This window comes from Mya arenaria, chromosome 6 (genome assembly GCF_026914265.1).
Source record: "Mya arenaria isolate MELC-2E11 chromosome 6, ASM2691426v1".
NCBI classification, from domain to species: Eukaryota; Metazoa; Mollusca; class Bivalvia; order Myida; family Myidae; genus Mya; species Mya arenaria.
The window spans coordinates 62,243,683-62,266,747 of NC_069127.1; the positions used below are offsets into that span (position 1 = coordinate 62,243,683).

General features: G+C 35.0%; 1 protein-coding gene across 1 annotated transcript in view; it reads left to right on the forward strand.

Moving 5' to 3' along the window:
- LOC128237260 (inhibitor of Bruton tyrosine kinase-like) overlaps positions 1-23,065 on the forward strand; it is a 58,251-nt gene that overhangs the window by 10,080 nt on the left and 25,106 nt on the right. Inside the window, exons 7-15 of the mRNA XM_052952622.1 lie at positions 768-970; positions 1,526-1,703; positions 2,288-2,408; positions 3,267-3,456; positions 6,991-7,159; positions 8,656-8,761; positions 9,744-10,183; positions 10,411-10,503; positions 12,618-12,747. Coding sequence (XP_052808582.1) covers positions 768-970; positions 1,526-1,703; positions 2,288-2,408; positions 3,267-3,456; positions 6,991-7,159; positions 8,656-8,761; positions 9,744-10,183; positions 10,411-10,503; positions 12,618-12,747 — 1,630 coding nt within the window. The remainder of the gene's footprint in view (positions 1-767; positions 971-1,525; positions 1,704-2,287; positions 2,409-3,266; positions 3,457-6,990; positions 7,160-8,655; positions 8,762-9,743; positions 10,184-10,410; positions 10,504-12,617; positions 12,748-23,065) is intronic.

The following is a 23,065-nucleotide window of genomic DNA, read 5'->3' on the forward strand; positions in this document are numbered from 1 at the left end:
ATCATGAGCAGCTTGGACTAAAACTATAAATAATAAATGAAAATGACAGGTTTCAATCCTGTAAAGGGGTTAAAATATGGCTTGTTAAAATCAAGATATTGTTAACATCTTAGGTTCTTGTAGCTGTGCAAAAACTTAAACCTTAACTTAGCCATAAACCAAAAACCATCTCAGAATATTCAAATGAAACTTGTCACACATGTTACCAGAGACAATATTAAAATGTACACAAGGCCCACAACTCTAGTTAATAATTGTTGAGTTATGCCCCTTTTTTACTGTAAAATAACAGCATTAATTTTGCTCTTGTTAATGATTAAGTAGTTGTTAAAGTTTTATTTGCGATATAACTAAGTTACTTAGTATTTCTTAATATGAAAAAAATAAGATTCAAACACATGATATAACACAGCGTAATGAATTTACTTTCCGTGTTCATGTCTTATTGTTGATTATTGATGCAGTTTTTATTTCATTCTTGTAAATCATTTCAACTGAAGAATGATTGGCATTTAGTTGAAAGAAAAATGTGCCAGAACTCTTTGTTAATTTAACACATATTGGAAATTGTATTACTAAGTTTCCGTATGTGTTGGGTTTATTTTACAACTGACTAAAATTTCAAACACAGTGATATCTTAATTTGATAACACTGTTTGAAATGGAGAGTGAATTATGTGAAAAATAATTGTCTGTTATTCTTCTACTAAAAACAACTAAAATGAATTAATACTTTTTAAACTATCAAGTTTTTATTTAAATTTCAGTGGTGCAGTCTACAGTTGTGGCTCAAACCAGTCACATCAGCTTGGACTGGTTCCTATTCAGGAGAATTGTCTGGTTCCCCGCATGATAAGTAACAAAACCTGGAAAGGTCGGGAGATTCTGGGCATCGCTGCAGGACGTTTCCACTCTGTTGTATTTATGAGCAATGCAGTGTATACCTGTGGTTTAAATGCCGGGCAATTAGGTAGGGTAAAAATTAGGGCTTTGGCTTGTGTTATTTTTTAAGACCATTTAAAACCATAGTAAAAAATATGATGGTTAAAATATCAATAAATTGAAGATTTTTTTTTTTTTTGAAAAGCATAATTTCATTTTATTTTAAATAAAGTAAAAATAAAGCGTCTTGTTTAAATAAAGCATCTTATTTTTGTGAAAAGTGAAATAGATGTTTTTCACAAATTTACCATGTTCATCTTTTAAAACCTTTAAATCTGATTTAAAAGTTTTGATTTATTCAAAGTTTGTAGTTTTTCAAAATCTAAATTAAAATTTTAAATGTTTCTCATCAAGCTGTCAGATGCAAATGTTAGGATGTGTTAAAATTCAGCTAAAATGATTGTATTTTGTCATATTTCTTAATGAAAAAATTAATCAAAGATCTGTCGTATTGAAATTCATTTGGCGCTGAACTATACCACCATATTAAGACACTAAGTGAGCTGAAAGGGGATGTAACTCCATCTTAATATGAAAGAAGCAAAGCATGTATTGAACTAAGACCTATAATTTTATTTTCAAGGTCACCCAAAGAGCAAAGGTGATCAGAAGATTAGCCAGTTTAAGCAAGTATCGGCACTCAACGTGAAGGATCTGTGCGTCGTATCTTTGGTTTGTTCCGATGCGGCTACAGTCATTTTGACCAAAAAGGGCGAGATTTATGTACTTCATGAATACCAGTGTCGAAAAATAGCCTCAAAGTATGTGGTCAGAACATGTATTTGTAAACATAATAATTATATATAAATTTTGAGACTTGAAAAAAGGGATTGTCATGGATGTCTCATCAAAGCAATTTGTGGGCTCGATCCCCACCAGGAGAACTTTTCATAGCCCCTCAACTAGTTCTGGTTTCTTCCCGGGATATGGACTGGAGTCGCTGATTCATATCAGCTTTCAGCCATCTTTACAATTGAGTTAAAATGAATTAGTACAATTTAACCTTACTTCCCTTAAAACATAATACGTACAATGACTCTTGTGTCTGGGAAGGCAGGTGGACTTCTTTTTAAACTCTTATTTTTCTGGCTTTCACGCATATCCTCAATCTGACACAAACAGTGAACTTTGCCTCAATGGTCTTCAAGAAATTGTTTGCATTTTGATACCTGCATGTAACTTGCATTACTATGTGTGTGTTTTTGGGGGTGGGTGGGGGGGCTTAAACCCTACCCTTTGGTACCAAATTCTATGGGGTCACCAGGCATCAAAATTTAAGACTAAATTCCATGGCACAATTAAACAAGCTTATTTGTACATTCTGTACCCTGATATTCCATTTTAGTCGCTCCGACGTACAAAAACTCTGCATGGTTGGTGGGAACCTGGATCATACAGATTCCCAGATTTTACGTGAAAACGGTGGCTGTCCTCTCATCATCAGCTACTTAAGCAGCTCCGGAAAGGTTCGATACTTTTCGGCTTTTAAATGTTTTGAGCAATCGTTACTGCACCCACTACCCAAGTTATTTAACTTGTACTGGGTGAGTATCTAAATTGGAACAGTACCTAAATATGGAACACCTATTATAAAAGTGTTTTTCCGATCAAGATCAGTTTATTAAGATCAGCTTGCCTTAGATACAAGTTCCAAAGAACACTATTCTCCAGTAAGTTTTTTTAATACTGCTATCATTTAAAGTTTTCATGTTCAAATGACAAAACATGGCACATGGGGGAAAGACTCCATGCTTGCCACAATCACAGCATACTGGTACAGCCTGTGTTTTACTGAACTCATCAAATTTTACTCACAAAAATGACAAAAAACAAACAAACTGGAAATAACATAAATTATTAATTTACTTTAAAAGAACTATGGTGCAATAATTTTAAAAGATACATAAATAAATAATGAATTAAACTGTTCCATATTTAGATACTCCAAGGATGAAAATGGCGGTCCTTGACTGTGCGTTTTATATAGTACTTTTCATGCAGATTGGTAGTATCTTGAAGAATGCCATTTATATCAACCAATTGGTCTTGAATCCTAGTATGCTGATGGAAAATTTTGTAGTTGTTTTGCAAGTCTAACTAAAAATATTTAAAAGATAGTGCCGAAAGTGTTGCAATTTAGGTACTCACCCAGTACACAACAAGCGTGATGCTCGAGTTTTGTATAATTTCAATCACAAGGGTTTATTGTGTGTAGTAATTTTTTTGTATTATGTTGTTAAGCTTACCATGGAAAAAAAAGTTTGTTGTTGAGTTCTTGTTAAAGTGATCTGAAAAGTTCATACAATATCTATTTACACTTGCAGGTATTCATTTGGCATGAAAAAAGCCCTTCTCTGAAGAGAGCCAGTTGGCTTATCAGGCGATCCCTGTTTGTTACGGACTTTGCGCTGTCAGAGAATGGTGTTGCTATGGTAACCGAAGAAGGAGAGGTATTTCTGTCAACATTGGGAAAGCCATCTCCAGTGAGAGATAGCTCCCAGTCTGGAAATAAAGGTTTGACATAAATTAAGCAGTGATGATTTTTTTTTTCCGCTCTTTACAGGTTGTTCCACAAGCGAATAATCATCCTTTTTTTCTTAAAAAACTCTGGGGCAGTATTCAATAAGCATCTTTAGCTAACAATTTTCAGCTTGGAGGAAAAACTGCCTTTTTGTCTAATTTGAATGTTAATTAAAAAGGAAAGTTTGTACACCAAAAATATGGAAATAAGCAAGGAAATTGTCTTATATATATATGCATATGATATGAATAAATCTGATTTATAAAAAAATAGCAATTTTTAAAATAATCGATGTCAAAAATTATGAAATTCTCACTAAGTTGAAAATATTCACTAAGATGCTCTTTGAATACAGCCCTTGGTTAATATTCTTTAACCCTTTCCCTGATAGATAAGTGACCATATAAGCTACCACTAGTGCATGCCCTTATCTGTAAAATGCTTATCAGTACCTAATAGGGAGCTGGCCCCTTTCAGAACCCTATCTCCATAGAGGTATTGGAAAATTCAGTAAGAAATTGATACCTGCTCTGCTAAGATCATAATTAGAAGTAGAAGGAATCATTTTATCATTTTGATGTGAATGTATGATTTTTAGAGCATAAAATTATCTTTGTTATGATATAAATTTTATTTCTGTCAGATGTATAGTTCCATAATATCATTTGTTCAAACATATTTTTTAGCCAATTTCTATCACAAATCTGCACTTATAGGCATGTTTGGCTGTATATAACTGCATATTTAATGAATAATTCAGACTAATAAGACTGTAAATATTGCTTTTAAAACATTTTAAAAAACAACTGAGCTGTATTATTTTTGGGGTTTCTTACATAATTGACCATGGGTGAAAAAGAAGGAACAAGACTTTAAAACTATAAAAACGTTTACTACAAGTAAATTCACTGCAGATGCATATTGTCATATCACATATAAGTTTATTATTATCCGTGTATTCACAACAAAATACTAACTTTGATTAGCAGACGTAAGGGGACATTTTTATTACCGGATTAACATTCCATTTTTGGAAACAGAAGTGACAAATGACATGTGTTTATTCAAGCCAGACTCTTGTTTACTACATCGTAAATCAGCCATTTTGACACATTTCTAAACCATGACAGGTGACGTCATTAGCGCGTGATCAATAGGATATATTTATATGATATAAATTATTGGTAGTTTTAAATAGCTAGTGACGTGTATGGGTATTTTCCATTAAAAAAACGAGACAAGCATGCGTCAAGCATGCGCTGTGAACTTTTAAGGCGTGTTTGACCTCTGTCTCTTTTAGTCGCGATTTTCCGAAAATCTTGAATAGTAACATCATCTTTTTTCATTATTTATATGATTAATTACTGTACGTGCTAACATAAATGCATCAGATATTATCAGAATAACAAAAAATTCACGGCTTTATCAAGAATAGAAGTTGCCAGCGTATTTTTTTCATTTAGGTCGCTTCTGAAACCCAAAGACACTACCTGTGTCATTATGACCTCGCCACGTGATATATGGTTTCCGCGAATTTTATTGGTCGTTATAAATACGAACAATCTCTTGTACATTATGTTGGTCAAAAATGGGTCAACCATGCGGAAAAGGCACGAGACTGAAAGAAAACATCGATGTTTTAGTGCTGTTGTATGGATTTTACTCATGTCGCGAATGGATTAATTTATTCAACAACTTTACATAATGACAAGGTTATTTTATTGCATAATTCACTTTATTCTGTATCATTAGTGATATAAGTAACATTTAATAGGCGTTTTTGATCGTTGATGATGTTTATTTTGACAATTGAAAATGAGAGTCGTAGAATCGCGTATCTATCGGGTTATCGATAGAGCGTAGAATAGCGTATGTATGAGGCTATCGATAGAGGAGTAGAAAAGCGTATCTATCAGGCTATCGATAGAGGAGTAGAATGGCGTATGTATCAGGGAAAGGGTTAACCCTTTAGCACATAGACAAGTGGCCAGATTACACCTCCCAGTCAATAGCCATCTTACTGATAAGCAGTCCTTATCTGTATAGGTACTTTTCTGGATATTTGAAAATGAGAAAATGAAAACAGCAGTATGACCTTAAAATCAATGTTACTCCAAATAATTGTGTCCAAATCTTTTTTATGTGAATACATTTTTTATAGATAATTAAATTATCTAATAAATGGTGTCAATGATGAAATATTAAATTATTTTATTTCAGCTGTGAATGTATTTTCAAGATGGAATTTCTTTGCAATGTCATAATTGCATTAAATCAAAGGGTAATAAAATGCTGGGATCGATCTAATTTTTATTACCCCTATCATAAAAAAGACCCATCTGGATTAAAAAGCCGACAATTTATGTTGTTGTGTGTAATACACAGAAATATGTCAGGAATATCCGGTGTCATCCAGCTGAGAGATCCAGTCCAAGGTGTCTGTTTAACTTTATTACCCCCTCATTAAATTGTTTACAAAAATAGAAAGCCGATAAATGATTTTCCGGTATGAATAAAAAGATCTAGATCAAACAAAACGCTTGCACATGACCTATTTTACAGCCAAAACTATGATGGACATTATATAAGCTTCACAGAAAATTTACCCATCATTTTCTCATTTACTAATTGTTTCTTTTGTTTGTAAACAAAATATTACCTTTAAGTAAATATAATCTCAATTGATTTTAATGGTCAACTGAACTGACGTAATATATTTAATGATTTACGCATCAATGAATTTGGGGGAAATTCCATACAGTACTCAGCTCATGGTTTTATTACGTCACAATGGGATATCACACCTGCGATTGGGAGTATAAACACCTTCTCATTTTAGCAGACGATATTTTCAAGGGAAAATCAATACACAAAAGGTTAAACTTTAATTTTATAAACATCCGGGATATTGTTTACAAAAAGAAAGATGCAAAATTGAAATATTGAAATGACCCTATTGAAATATGCGGGCCATGCATTTACATCCAGTAATGGATACGGTCGGCCAGATGCGTATACATCTGCTAATGAGCTATGTCGGCCTATCTCGTATACATGCGCTAAAGGGTTAATAAGAAAAAGGAACACTTTTCCTTGAACAAAAAAGTGTAAAAAAAAATGATGTTAATAATAATGTGATTGTGATTGAAATAAGTTTTTAAAGAAGTTAGTAGATGACCCAATATGGGATATACTGGGCAAAGGAAACCATTTTGGGTGAGAGCGAAGCTTGAACCATAATATGGTTTCCTGCGCCCCATATATATTCCATATCGGGTCACCTACTTACCCTGTAACGTATATATCATGTCAACAACCTGTTAATATTGGTCAATTTATTGGAAATGTTTCATTTATTCATCGGAATCGGAAAGGACGAAATTATGTTTATTACATATAGTTTGCTTGTACTGATGCACTCATGTGACACAACTTCTCATGAATTTATTCTGTAAGCTATGTAGTTTGGGCCGATGTCCTTCTATTAACAAATAGACAATTGACTTGACTTCATTATCATTCTGCAGAGAGTATAGAAGGTGCATTTGGTCAGATGACGTTGATGGAGTTACTGATGCGCGAAGAAACGGAAGAACTCCAAGTTCGCCTAGTGCCGCATATTCATCGAGCCTCGTACATAGCTGCGGACAAGAAGGGACATAACTTCGCTGTTATACAGTCCTTGCCTTATACTTGGTACATTTCAACCCTTATTATACCCCCCAAAACAAAGTTTGGGGGGGTATACTGGAATCGGGTAATGTCCGTCTGTCTGTCCGTCCGTTTTTTTTTTGTCCGGGATTCATCTTTGTCGTTATTGAACAAATCTTTTTCAAACTTTCAGATATTAATGGCCATGATGTAAACTTGCGCCTCTGTGAAATTGGTACGGGTCACATGACCCTGACCAGAGTTATCTCCCCTTGATGTGTTAAAGTAGGCAAAATAAGCCCTGTCCGGGATTCATCTTTGTTATTATTCAACAAATCTATATCAAACTTTCAGAAATTAATGGCCATGTTGTAAACTTTCGCCTCTGTGAATTTGGTACAGGTCACATGACCCTGACTGGAGTTATCTCCCCTTGATGTGTTAAAGTAGGCAAAATAAGCCCTGTCCGGGATTCATCTTTGTTATTATTCAACAAATCTTTTTCAAACTTTCAGATATTAATGGCCATGATGTAAACTTGCGCCTCTGTGAAATTGGTACGGGTCACATGACCCTGACCAGAGTTATCTCCCCTTGATGTGTTAAAGTAGGCAAAATAAGCCCTGTCCGGGATTCATCTTTGTTATTATTCAACAAATCTTTATCAAACTTTCAGAAATTAATGGCCATGTTGTAAACTTTCGCCTCTGTGAATTTGGTACAGGTCACATGACCCTGACTGGAGTTATCTCCCCTTGATGTGTTAAAGTAGGCAAAATAAGCCCTGTCCGGGATTCATCTTTGTTATTATTCAACAAATCTTTATCAAACTTTCAGAAATTAATGGCCATGTTGTAAACTTTCGCCTCTGTGAATTTGGTACAGGTCACATGACCCTGACTGGAGTTATCTCCCCTTGTAGGCAAAATTAGCTTTGTCTGGCCTAACTCCAGGGCAAACAACCTAGACATGGAGGGGTGGGGGGTATTCGTTAGCCTATGGCTTACAGTTCTAGTTTCTCATACGATCTTTATTACCTTATGACAAGATCAACCTCAGCATACTTATTTTGGTAGGTTTTTAGCCAGGTTTTAAAAAGGACAGGGTGCTGCTCAAAAGGGACAGGGTGCTGCTTAAAAGGGACAGGGTGTTGCAGAAAAGGGACAGGTGCTGCAGAAAAAGGGACAGGGTGCTAAGAGTAAAAAGGGCACATTGAATCAGACTTTAAAGAACTTGAACATTATGAATTTGGCAGAAAATGTGCTTAATTGAAGTAATATAAGGTTTCAACTGCCTGATATGTCATGTGTGTACGTATTCATAATCTTATTTTAAGATTTGGACAGTACAAAGGCAAAATTTGGGGTCTCAGGTTCAATAAGAAATACACTGAGCAGATTGTTCCGGGCTCAAACATGTGTCGCCAAAATTGCAGTCTAGCGCCTTTAAAGCTCTTGTTTTTATTGCAATGGAACTTCAACTGATGAACGTTGCTGAGATAAGGGAAATTTAATATTTATAGTTTGTTATTTGGTTTTCAGCCTAACCGATGTGCCAAGCGTCTGTGGAAGTGTGATGCGAGATTGCTTCGAAAAGCTTCTTGAGGAAGCAGATGAATTTGATCTCGTTCATGACCTCATTTTGCAGGTTTGTTGGAAAGCCTTTCTCTTAGGGCAGAGTAAAGCAGATTTAAAATAAAGTGTGATGAGTTGAGGGATGAGGCACATGCAGAATTACTGTTTTTTTAAAGCATGGGGTCTAGGACAGATTGGTTCAGAATGAGTGTCTTAAGGGGCTAGACACCAGATGGTCAAAAAATTGGCAAATACAGTATTTCCTCAAAACAGGCCTAGAATTGTCAAAGTTAGCTGGTAGGATCCCGATGATATGATGGTCTTTATGTGGTAGACAATCTTTTTTTTGTAGACAATCTAAGTAAATTTCGAATTTGAAAAATAAACAAAAACTGTCAAAGATGCTGTGTCATAAAGCGATGTGATACATCAATAAATATTATTCAATGCAATGTACACAACGATATCGTTTTTTTTATAAGTTTTTGACAATTTTCTTTTTCTCTTGTAAATGTATCATCTGATGTCTAGCCCCTTTAACAAAATAGTTCCAGTTACATTTAATAGCTGTTGTTGCCAATGTCTTAAAACTTTAACCATGGCCTTACACACAGGTCAACCAAGGCCTATAATTTTCTGTTAGTGATAGGCAAATTACTCCTTATTTGAAGGAATACAAGAAACAGCTAAGCATTGGCGTTCGCTCAGTGGTTCTCTTATAAACATATCACCTATCTCTAACCTGCTTGGAATTGTGATACCTTGGGTGACTTTGTTAATGTCATCAGCATAATCCGCACTCTGTACAAAAACTTAAACTTAAACCTTTACTTTTATTACTTGGCCATGAATTGAAAACCAGTAAAGATATGCAAAAGAAATTTCGTAGGCATGTTGCAAGAGATATTTAAACAGTAAAACCTATAATTCTGTCTTGTCCCATGACAACTGTCATAAAGAAGAGAAAAAAAACATTAGACTTATAGGCATGAAACTAGACATACATGTTGAGCATAACAGATCAATTCTCCCCATTGTTTTATTTTTTGTTTCAGATAAAGGAACAGAGATGGCCGGTTCACAGATTTATAATGATCAGTCGCTGTGCCAACTTTCCTTCTCTGCTTGCAAATATAATGATCTCTTGTGACCTTGAAAAACCTGTCCTTGACCTTTGTGATATTCAACCTCAAATTCTTGAGCAACTCCTAAGGTACATCTACACGGACACATGTGATCTGGTTTCTCCTGGTGCTAAATTTGTGCTGGATAGAAAAAGTAATGATTCTTCTGGTGAACTTATTGATATGGATATGGAGTTTGGTGCCGATGTTGAAAGAATTGAAGGAAGGAGGTCCGCATTTGAGGTTATAAGTAAGCAAAGACAGAAGAAAGGAAAAAAGAAGGCTCAAGAACAGAAAGGGTATGATCAGAATCCTTTGAAAATGTTGGCTGACTTGGCGAGGCAATGGGGAGTCAAAGGATTGGCCAAACGGTAGGTAGTTGAAGATTAAATTTCAGCACCTCAGGCTTAATATTAAAAAAAAGTCATAAAACAAAGTAAATCTAAGAACTTTCAAGTCTTACGATCTTCATTGAGATTGGTGCAGGAAATTTTGACTGGCACCTAATTTTTAAAAAAGAAATAATCAAAATATTTTAATTTAAAACTTTTTGAGTATAATATGTTATGTGCATGTCCAATTTTGTACATATTTTCAGAATTTCAAGTGTGAGTTGGAAGAATGGGAAGGTTGAATCCACAGGAAAGGCAGACCTCAGGACATCACTCTCATTTGATAGAAACAAACTCAGGTAACTTAAGGTTGTCTTATTATTACCTTGGTGTAAGCTGTTGTTGGACCTTTATATTTATATTTAAAAAAAAATAAAAATCATTTCCTTTCAAGTTATTTTATTCACTGCTGAGGAAATGGTTCTGTAGGAGTTTACAGAAAAAAAACTAGAGAATTTTGAGAGAAAAACTAGAGAATTTAGAGCAGAATAACTAGAGAATTTAGAGCAGAATAACTAGAGAATTTAGAGCAGAATAACTAGAGAATTTAGAGCGAAATAACTAGAGAATTTAGAGCGAAATAACTAGAGAATTTAGAGAGAAAATCTATTTTTTCTCACATTGAGCACAAAATCACAGTATACAGTGTGTGTATACCACGTGATAAATTGTGTCACAAATGCTACGTCAGAAAGCGATATTTTGATTTGAAAAAAGACTTTAAACAAAGATAACTTCACTATTTCTTCGCCATTTTAAATAAAACATAGCGCAGTCTACGCCGCTTACAAAGCCCCTTCTTCGGTCTTTTACCAGAGTTTGATTGAAAGTTTAGTTTCTTTAAACACTTCGACAAACCTGTTCATAATACGGCCGCCTGTTGGAGCACTGGCAAAACATTATTTTGGAAACAAGTTTGTCGAAGTGTTTGATGAAACTAATGACTTTATCAAATTTTGCGGAGCTCTATAAGAGGCATAGACTGCCCTTTGTTTCATTTAAAATGGTGTTGTACAAGAAAAGTTCTCTTTGATTTAAGTCTTCATTTTAAGCAAGATATTGCCTTCCAACACAGCATATATGACGTAATTTATCACGTGGTATGCACACACTGGTATAAATATCCACAATTATTTTTGGTGTTTGCTGTTAATATATTTAAAGATTATATAGTTTATAATTTATCTAAAGTCATGTTTAAAGGGACTGTGTCACAGATTGGCAGCAAAATAAGTTTTTTTCTGTAATGAATCTCAGGAAAGTTATCTAATAGAACGTCTTACGCTTTGATATCATAATTGTAAAAAAAGTACCAAATTAAAAAAAAAAAATTGTGTCGGAGAACGGGTTCGAACCCGCGTCGCCAAAATGGGTTCGAACCCGCGTCGCCAAAATTGAAGTCCAGCGTGTTACTGACTGAGCTATTAAGACTTATTCTAATCAGGTGACAAAATTAAGCGATACACCTACCAGTAATATCACGTGATAACATCGACTAGCCAATCACGCATAAGGAAAGAATTCTACCAGGTAGACATACCCAGTAATCTTTTTCAAATGGAAAAATATGAAATAACTGCTAAACTTAAATAAATTGTAAACTATGTGGTACTTCAGTTAGTAAGTTTCAATGCATTGTACACATCGATACCAAGTTTATGGCATTTTTCGACATTTTTCTTTTTTTTCACTATTTTATCATCTGTGAGACAGCCCCTTTAAGGGGCTCGGTTTGACCATATTAATTATTGGATTGGTATCTGTGGTTTTGTTGGAATGCAAGATCCATAGTTATTTAATGTGTAATTGATTGAACTTGTTCAGAAGAACTTGTCAATTTAGATCAATAATTTCACATAAAGGATGACCCATTTGATTTCATAGATGCATATTTTTTTAAACTCTCAACAACTTCAATATGACTTACATAAAATGGCTGTGAATACAGTACTGGGCACAATAATAATTATTGAAAACTGACTTATATTAAGGGCTATTCCAGTAAAACATATAATGCATTGGGGGAAGGCAATTATTGAAAACTGACTTATATTAAGTGCTATTCCAGTTAAACATATAATCCATTGGGGGAAGGCAATTATTTTAAAAGTATATGGGTGTGTGTCTTTTTTTGCTAATTTGGACTCTGAAAGGGTAAATTTGCTTCTGTAGGGGGGTAGTATATTTTAAAAGTGCCTTCCCCGGGGTTTATATATTTAAATGGAATAGCCCTGATCTTATTTTACGTAACTTTGTTCAAATTATTCTGTTGCTCTCAAGTCCTTAATTTCAAATCAATTGTTTTTCAATTTGAGTAAATTTAAAAGACAATATAATAGTTACTCACATGTTGTGAATGTCCCTTTAAAAATAATTTTGGTCTATTTTAATAATGAGTCCTTGTTGTTTCCAGGGGTACAAAATGGGAGATGTATGACGTCTCTGTGGTGTCAGACGATGGGGAAGTGTTTCAATGCCATAAATGTATACTGGTGGCCAGACTACAGTATTTCCATAGCATGCTGGGGTCAGGATGGATAGAGGTAACCAGTCAAGCTTAATCTTATTGGTATTGATTTTTGCATGGAGGTAACCAGTCTACATAGTCTTTATGGTATAAATATTTGCATGGAGGTAACCAGTCTAGCATAGTCTAAATGGTGTAGATTTCTGCATGGAGGTCACCAGTCAAGCATATTCTTAATTGCATAGATTTCTGCATGGAGGTCACCAGTCAAACATAATCTTAATTGCATAGATTTCTGCATGGAGTTCACCCGTCAGACATAATCTTAATTGCATAGATTTCTGCATAGAGGTCACCAGTCAAGCATAATCTTAATTGCATAGATTTTTGCATAGAGGTCAACAGTCAAGCATAATCTTAATTGCATAGATTTCTGCATAGAGGTCACCATTCAAGCATAATCTTAATTGCATATATTTCTGCATAGAGGTCACCAGTCTAGCATAATCTTAATTGCATAGATTTCTGCATAGAGGTCACCAGTCAAGCATAATCTTAGTTGCATAGATTTCTGCATGGAGGTCACCCATCAAGCATATTCTTAATTGCATAGATTTCTGCATGGAGGTCACCGGTCAAGCATAATCTTAATTGCATAGATTTCTGCATGGAGGTCTCCCGTCAAGCATAATCTTAATTGCATAGATTTCTGCATAGAGGTCACCAGTCAAGCATAATCTTAATTGCATATATTTCTGCATAGAGGTCACCAGTCAAGCATAATCTTAGTTGCATAGATTTCTGCATGGAGGTCACCCATCAAGCATATTCTTAATTGCATAGATTTCTGCATGGAGGTCACCGGTCAAGCATAATCTTAATTGCATAGATTTCTGCATGGAGGTCTCCCGTCAAGCATTATCTTAATTGCATAGATTTCTGCATGGCAGTCACCGGTCAAGCATAATCTTAATTGCATAGATTTCTGCATGGAGGTCACCCGTCAAGCATATTCTTAATTGCATAGATTTCTGCATGGAGGTCACCCGTCAAGCATAATCTTAATTGCATAGATTTCTGCATGGAGGTCACCAGTCAAGCATAATCTTAATGGCATAGATTTCTGCATGGAGGTCACCCGTCAAGCATAATCTTAATTGCATAGATTTCTGCATGGAGGTCACCCGTCAAGCATAATCTTAATTCCATAGATTTCTGCATGGAGGTCACCTGTCAAGCATAATCTTAATTGCATAGATTTCTGCATAGAGGTCACCAGTCAAGCATAATCTTAATGGCATTGATTTCTGCAAAGAGGTCATCCGTCGAGTATTTTCTTAATGGCATAGATTTCTGCATAGAGGTCACCAGTCAAGCATATTCATAATGGCATAGATACTACACAGCGGTCACCAGTCAAGCATATTCTGAATGGCAAATATTTCTGCATGGAGGTCACCAGTCGAGTATTTTTTTTATGGCATAGTTTTCTGCATAGAGGTCACCAGTCAAGCATATTCATAATGGCATAGATACTACACAGCGGTCACTGGTCAAGCATATTCTGAATGGCATATATTTCTGCATGAAGGTCACCAGTCGAGTATTTTCTTAATGGCATAGATTTCTGCATGGAGGTAACCAATCAATTTCATCACAGTGACATAGACCAATCTAGCGTTATCATAATGACATAGATCTTTACATGGAGGTAACCAGTCATACACACTCATAATGGCATAAATTTTGTGCATAGAGGTTACCAGTAAAAAATAATCATATTTGCATGGCTGCAGCGCTGAAATTTAACTTTTTTTGATACTTGCAAATTTTGAGAGTCACTGTGCTTAAATTTTCAACTCGTAAAACCTGAAACTCACTTGCATTTTTTAAGTCAACCCTTTGTGTTTGCTAGGGAAAAAAAATGTATGGAAAACACTGATTTAAGGCATAGTTTTAATGAATAATCATGTAATTGTACATTAAATGATATCATTATAAATGTAACACTGACAGTGTAATATTAATCTCTGCCCATAGCCTAGGGTAATACATCCGGCCTCCAGCCACGTTGCCCACCGATTCACTTTATGTTCATTTCCAGTTTTTACCGACAGATTATTTAATTTTGGCTTCTTTTTTGGAACTGCTTGATCATCGCCATCAGCCATCGGCGATTTTAAATCACCATGAGTAAAAAAACTTTTCTTTTTGCTTGTCATCATTATACAGACTGTGTCTCAATACGATTATTGCTAAATACCGCCGCCAAAAATGAAAACCAAAGACCTGTCTACAAAACTGTAGATGTGTAACGAGTACCTGCCACATAGTAACGAGTACGTGATTGTGCGCAGAATGTTAATCTAAAATTAGTTTTACATAGTTCTACATTTACATCGAGTGTCTTTATATTTAACTCCCATTTTCCAATTTTGACTCACATTTTGCGAGTGTGCGAGTGCTAAATTCGAGCCCTGTGGCTGCTAAAATACTTTTGTGAAGAAGTAACTAGTCAAACTAATCTTAATGGCATGGCTGGTAAAATCCGCCATTTGCTGGTTCTGTGCGATTTTGATCATGCCATATACAGTACACTCGATGAATTAGACCCACTTTCCACATCCCTCTGCTAACTTTCGCTTTCGCCACGGAGACAATGATGTATCAACTGTCAGTGTTCTGCAGAGTTTGGATTTTCCACTCTCGGCAGCTGATCAGTGGACAGAAGAAATCGTATTCCTTTAAATTCATTTTATTTGAATAAAAGTTTCAGACAATTATGATGGCTGAAGTAAATTGCTGTTATGGTTCTTCTCTGCCCTTTCAATTTTTTTTCAGATTCACTTCCAAGAAAGTATTTGCAAACTTTAAAACGTAACGTTTTGCATGAAGTAAGCTTACCACAAGAATGCAGTCATTTTTGCCAATGCATTACAGAATGTGAGTTTTGCTCTTGTTGATCATGTGTGATCATGTCATGACTGAATAATGGCATTTTATTTTGATATAGTATTAATATTAATAAATGAGTGATGCATCCAAAGAAGATATTATTTAAAGTTTTTGGAAAATCACGATTGAAAGTGACTGCGGTCAAACTTCTTGCCATGTTTCTGTTGAAAAATCTTAAAACAAATCTAGCTATTTTTAACTACCAATAATAAATATTATGTAATTATATGCTATTGAACATGCTCATGACATCACAGGTCATAGTTCAAAATCATGTAAAATGTTGGCTGTTGAACAATGCAATAGAAACAGAGGCAATATATACATGATTCAATGTTTATTATTATCAAGTCAATACACTATTAAATTGGCTTTTTTTCACATATCTAATACTGTACAATGCTGTTTAGAAACTAATATAACTTACGAACATTGTACATAATGATAAAAACAAAAAAATCTGGAAATGAAAGATTCAACAGATACCGAGTTCCGTCACAGGGTATATATCAATAATATCTGGTAATTTGTAATGCTACCATTCTAATAACACTCAGTGGTAAACCAGCAATGAGGGGTGGGCGAGGGATCAGCTAGGAAAACAGTTTTATCCTTGGAGGAACCCCCCAAACAATTTTCCTTATCGCTCGGAGTGAGCAAAGAAAGTGGGTCTAACTGGTTAAGTATACTGAAAAGCAAATATTTACAATTGACTGGTGCATTAAAGGCATAGACACTTTCACATTTTTCAAAATTCAAACTTATATACCGACGGCTCAAAGCAGTACTGTCGTAACTCCATTTTTCAAAATTGTTCAGGACAAGGAAAAAACATTCTTAATTAATTTTTGTTGGATTTATTTAAAGTATTTGAACATAACAATGTTGTACACTATGATAGTTTTAAACCAAAGAATATATTGCCTTCAAACATTGAACACAAAAGATGAATTTGATGAAAATTTGACTTTCTACAGTTTTTCCAAAAGTCAGATTTCTTCAAAGTATATATTTATGCAACACTGTCGTAACTTGACTTACGACAGTTTTCCACCTGATATTATTTCAATTTGATAAAATATATTAATGCAACACTGTAGCATTTTTTATTTTTGTCATAATCAATGAGAACTATGGTTACTAACTAAACGCTAATGGACAACTTTTATATAATTATGATAATTATTACAACCCCATAGTGCATCATGTTTGAAAATGCTCGTTATTTGAGTTGAATAGAGATCTAATTTGACACTCAAGTATTTAATTTTCACAACAAGATTTTGTTCATCCTGTATCTCAAATTGAACAAAAATGTTTACCGTAAATGACTGGGTATAAGACGATGGGGGTATTAGACGCAGGGAAAAAAATCTGTGAAAAATCATTTTTACATTTTATTTACATGTTTGTTTAACCTGCCTTTTTTCTTCATGTTTGCTTTTTACCACTTATTAATTTATCCGTAGTAATCAATGGTCATACACTTAAATCCTTCATGAAGTTAATTAAAACACCATTTTATACATGCACTGAACTTAATAAACACATTCTATCGGCTTCAGATCAAAGAGTCACACTGTGTAGTCACATAACTTACAGTTATACCCATGAGAATCTCGTGGAGAGCATGGACATTGCTATGCAGGATTAATGTATAACTGTACGATTATTGCTTCATATAGTCTATAAGTGTGGTACAAGTTTGAAAGCTTATTGGCAGATCGTTTTACAAACATGCCATGTCGATGTTTTCTTAATCCCTTGATTGCCCTTGTTGTTTGTTTAATCCTCAAATAAATATATCACACTTCCTTTTCAACAGGCAATAAATCGTTTAGGATGGGTAGTAACTAATTAAATTGTCAGAGTGGTGTATACGGTTAGGTAATCTAGCCAGGCATTGTAAAGATAAAAATCAATAATCTTCGTCTGTGAAACTTGGTAACTATGAAAGTTATGATTGATGTCCTTTGGGTGTCCGAAAATTAGGTACGCAAAATAAATTATTTTGGGAAATAATTATGGGTGTCCAAATATTTAGAGTGTCCGAACTCTTAGGTGAATTACGGTAACTTGAATCAAAAAATATTTTTGTTGAAATTATAAACGTCTTACGATATACCGTATCCCGATCTTCAACTGCCGTTTTAACCCGTATATACTCGATCAATATGACACGAGTAACATCCCTTTCTACATAAATCTAAACAAACTCTCGGCTTGAAATTGACCTCAGAAAAAAAGTTCAAAAAATTGTTACTGGGTATTATACGCAGGCATTTTTTTGCATCAAAATCTGAGGGAAAAAAGTGCGTCTAATACCCAGTCATTTACGGTATTTAAAGCTTTAACAAAGAATAGATACATGATTTAAACATAAGTTCATAAACAGCTGTAATTAAAATCATTTTCGCAAAGCTAAGCACACATTCGATACTGTCATTCAATTTTGAAATACTTTCATTTTTAAATTATATGCTTAACTTTATAACAATCATTCCCATATAACTGACAAAAATTGGCTGCCCAATAAAATTTCTTTAAAAAAAAATCAGGAAAAAATGACCTTCAAAGGAATCTTATAATGACAATATTGACCATTGTTTTTAAATATTTGGTTTGTTTCCATAAAGGGGAAGTTCTTATTATATACACAAGTTCACTTGTCCTATGAGCTCTACTCAACTGGTTCAAAAACAATTTAAGCCAGAAAATATGTTTTAGTCAAAGCAGCATTACACCAAGTAAAACAAGAAAAACAAATTCACTATTTTTTCGGATGACTTTGAAAAACTATTTTCAGGCTATACAATGTGTTCAATGCATGAGTTTCAAGCATCAATACAAAACAATCAAGTTTTCTTATTTGCAATGGCTACCCTGGAATTTGACACTGCAGTGTCATGTGAGAGTAGGAGGAAAAAGGGGCGGTGGACATCTGGAATGATCTGCTTGATGCACAAGCTTAATAAATCTGTTTATTACATTGGTTAGTTTTTAAATTGGGCTTTGACTTTCATTAGCTAATGAAATTTTCCCTTTGTCAACAAGATAAATCAACGGTATATCATCATCTTCCTCACATCAGCATCATATTCATTTACATCTCCCCCATCAACATCATTGCCATCAACCACATCAGCATCATAACCATTAACACCTCCCCCGTCAACATCATTGCTACCGACCACATCAGCATCATATTCATTTACATCTCCCCCGTCAACATCATTGCTACCGACCACATCAGCATCATAACCATTAACACCTCCCCCGTCAACATCATTGCTACCGACCACATCAGCATCATAACCATTAACATTAACCCCCGTCAACATCATTGCTATCAACCACATCAGCATCATAACCATTAACACCTCCTCCATCAACATCATTGCCATCAAAACCATCAGCATCATAAACATTGACACCTCCCCCGTCAACATCATTGCTATCAACACCATCCGCAACATACTCATTATCACCTCCCCCCGTCAACATCATTGCTATCAACACCATCAGCATCATAACCATTAACACATCCCCCCGTCAACATCATTGCTATCAACTCCATCAGCATCATAACCATTAACACCTCCCCCCGTCAACATCATTGCTATCAACACCATCAGCATCATAACCATTAACACCTCCCCTATCAACATCATCGCCATCAACCACATCAGCATCATAACCATTAACACCTCCCCCATCAACATCATTGCCATCAACCACATCAGCATCATAACCATTATTACCTCCCCTATCAACATCATCGCCATCAACCACATCAGCATCATAACCATTAACATTTCCCCCATCAATATCATTGCTATCAACACCATCAGCATCATAACCATTAACACCTCCCCCATCAACATCATTGCCATCAACCACATCAGCATTATCACTATTAACACCTCCCCCATCAACATAATTGCCATCAACCACATCAGCATCATAACCATTAACACCTCCCCCATCAACATCATTGCCATCAACCACATCAGCATCATAACCATTAACACCTCCCCCATCAAAAGTATTGCCATCAACCCCATCAACAGCATCCCCACCAACATTATTCCCATCAACAACATTACATACCACTCCCTTCAACATCATAACTCTCAACATCACCCTAATCAACATCATAACCCATCAACATCAGCTCATATCATGCCCATCAATGCTGTCATTCATGATGTAAACTGTAACATCATTATTGTACAAGCTTTCACAAACATTTACATTATTTTCACAAGCATCTTTTAAAGTATTCAAATCAAATGTTGAAGGAAATCTGAAATGTTATTTAAGTCTGTCATTGCCTAATTTAGAAACAAGTCATCTAAAATGTAGCTGTCTGTGTCCTCATCATCTAAACAACCACACTCTTCACTGCTCATGTCTGATACATCTGACACTTCCTGAGCCATGACTCCGCAAACTTCTCATAAGCTAAATATGGTTTGCAAGTTATTTCTCCCTCACTCATCTATCTAACCCCCGACCAATCATTTTGACTTTGAGTACTTCAAACGGTATATTTCTATTTGTCCCAGGCTCAAGAGACTCGGCTAACTGGACAATAAACTATGTCATGCTCTCAATATCTAAAATTCTTATTGTATAGGATGTAACTGAATGCGCACACCAAATTTGCTACACATTATCTCCCTTTGCTACAAAGCACTTTGCTTCCTTGATGCCTAGTACCTTTTGCTTGGAGCATGATGTGAAATCTAAAGATTGATTACAAAAAAACTGACAAGAACTGTATTTGAATCAGCATTATATGATTCCCAACCATTTTTACTTATCAAGTTCTGGGAGCAAAAATTCTTATCCATATATTTTGCCTTAAGTCTTTTTTTTCTATAAATATTAGATTTCCAATACCACATTAAAAATGCATGCTACAACATGTATTTTAACTACTATGGTATAGAAGTATTAGTAAGACTCATTTATTTATCAAAATGCTACCATAAATATCCTATAAGTTTGATAAGTAACATTATGGAAAAAGTCAGTTTTATTAGGATAAGACTTAATTCACTTAAGATGCTACTGCAATAACTTATATCGCCTCAGAATATCAAATATTAAGGTAATCATTTAACTTCTTTAAGCACAAGGTACAATACATAACTAGGATAAGGAATATATTATGAGTATTTAAAAAACAGAACAAATAAAAACACCTGAAAACTGTAATCTTCAGATGTGGCGCATATAAATCTTCAAAATTATTTGGATTTCATAATTTTTAACATGTACATGTATAATGTTTACTGTTGTTGTTTTCTTTTCTGAGAAAAGTGAAATCACAGCACTATGGCATCACTATTATGACATCATTTTATTGAAATTCATTGAGTTACTACAGTGTTGCGTATTTTTTTTTAAATCAAACTTGGCATAGTTTTCAGTGCAACTCAATATACGACAGTGTTGCATAAATGAAAATAGTCAAATTAAGATACAACTTTTGGACAAATTTTCATTTTAAGTACTTAAAAATCAATACTTTTCAAAAATATTTTGATGACAAATGGAAAACTGTTAAAGCATGTGAAAAATGCAAAAACATCATTTTGTAAAAGAAATGGAGTTACGACACTATTGTGTTGGTTTATACTAATTTATTTTAGCTTGATTGTGACGAAAGCTGATAGCTTATAGAATCACTCTCGAGTCCGTTTCCTGGGCAGAAACCAGTACTGTGTCCTTTTTGAGAGACTATGAGAAAGTACCCCTGGTGGGGATCGAACCCACAACCTCTTGGGTGAGAGGCGGACACCTATACCACTAGACCACTCTCACTATTGGGTTGAGCCCTCGAATTTCAGTTCCTGAATTTCTCTACATTAATGAAATATTCTCCAAATTGCCCAGGTTTAAATTTTAAACTAAGACATGATAGCCTTATAAGGTTCAATATGCAGTCATTGAAATTAGACTTTCGGATGAACAAGCCCCAATTCTTATACTATTGCATGGAATCATATTTTTGAACAAGCCCTGCTATATAAAATTCAGAATTTGAGCAAGCCCGGAAGACATTTTACCAGTGCAGGGCTTGCGGGCTTGAGCTAATTTCGACCATTAATATTGTGTTGAAACGATATTGAATTAAATAAAACTGTCAAAATCAGTCTTAACTTCCATAGATACAGTCTGTACTGATTTGCTGGATAAACCTTCTCTACAGTCTTGCATATATGAAAGAAATATGTATATAACCTGTCTTTAAAGCTGAGGAGAAAGGCATATCTTTAGCTCACCTAATAGCACAAAGTGTTCAGCATGGGCTATTGTGATAGGGTGAGTGTCCGTTGCCCATTTCAATACCATTAAAACTCAAAAAAGCATGGAAGAAAACAGAAAAATTGTTGATTTTAGTGTAAGATTGTATTTTATTTCACTCATGATCATAGAAAACTAGTGAAAATACACTGTGAAATAAAATATGATCTAAAACTGAAAACAACAAATATTCTCTACTGTATTTATTTTATTATTCCCCCCCCCTCCCTGTATGGTCATCAAACTTGACATGAAGGTTGGGCCTGACCAGTAGATGACTCCTATTGATTTAAGGGCTCATCGGGTCAAAGGTCAAGGTCACAGTGACCTTTAATGGTAAAATAATTTTAAAGCTTGTTCGAGTGATAACTCAACAATATCTAGACCTATGGTCATCAAACTAGATTTGGAGGATGGGCCTGACCAGTAGATGACCCCAATTGATTTTAGGGGTCATTGGGCCAAAGGTCAAGGTCACAGTGACCTTGAATGATAAAAGGTTGTCCGAGTGATAACTCAACAATGCCTGCACCCATGGCCCTCAAATTTGACTTAAAGGTTGGGCCTGACCAGTAGATGACCCCTCTTGACTTTGGGTCAAGGTCACAGTAACCTTTAACACAAAAAAAGTTAACAAATCTTCTCGCAGTGATATCTCAACATTACCTGAACCTATGATCATCATACTTGACATGGAAGTTGGGCCTGACCAGTAGATGACCCTTATTGATTTTAGGAGTCATCAGGTCAAAGGTCAAGGTCAAAGTGACCTTGAACAAAAAAAGCTTGTCTGTGTGATAACTTGTCAATGCCTGCACCCATGGCCCTCAAACTTGACATTTAGATTTTTGGTGACCAGCTTATGGATTTTTAGGTCATACCGTATTTTCTCGACTATAAGACGGGGAAATTTGGTCCTGATTTTTAACCTTAAAGTAGGGGGCCCGTCTTATAGGAGTCTATAAGAATTTCATAAAGAATAGAGTCATAATCAGGAATATTCAACATACTAGGTATTCAACTGACTGATTTATTGTCTGTGGATGACACCCCAATAAAAGTGACACGATCACACCCATCGGATTAAGACGACCATAGATCTGCTTTGCTTCGCTACGATGAAC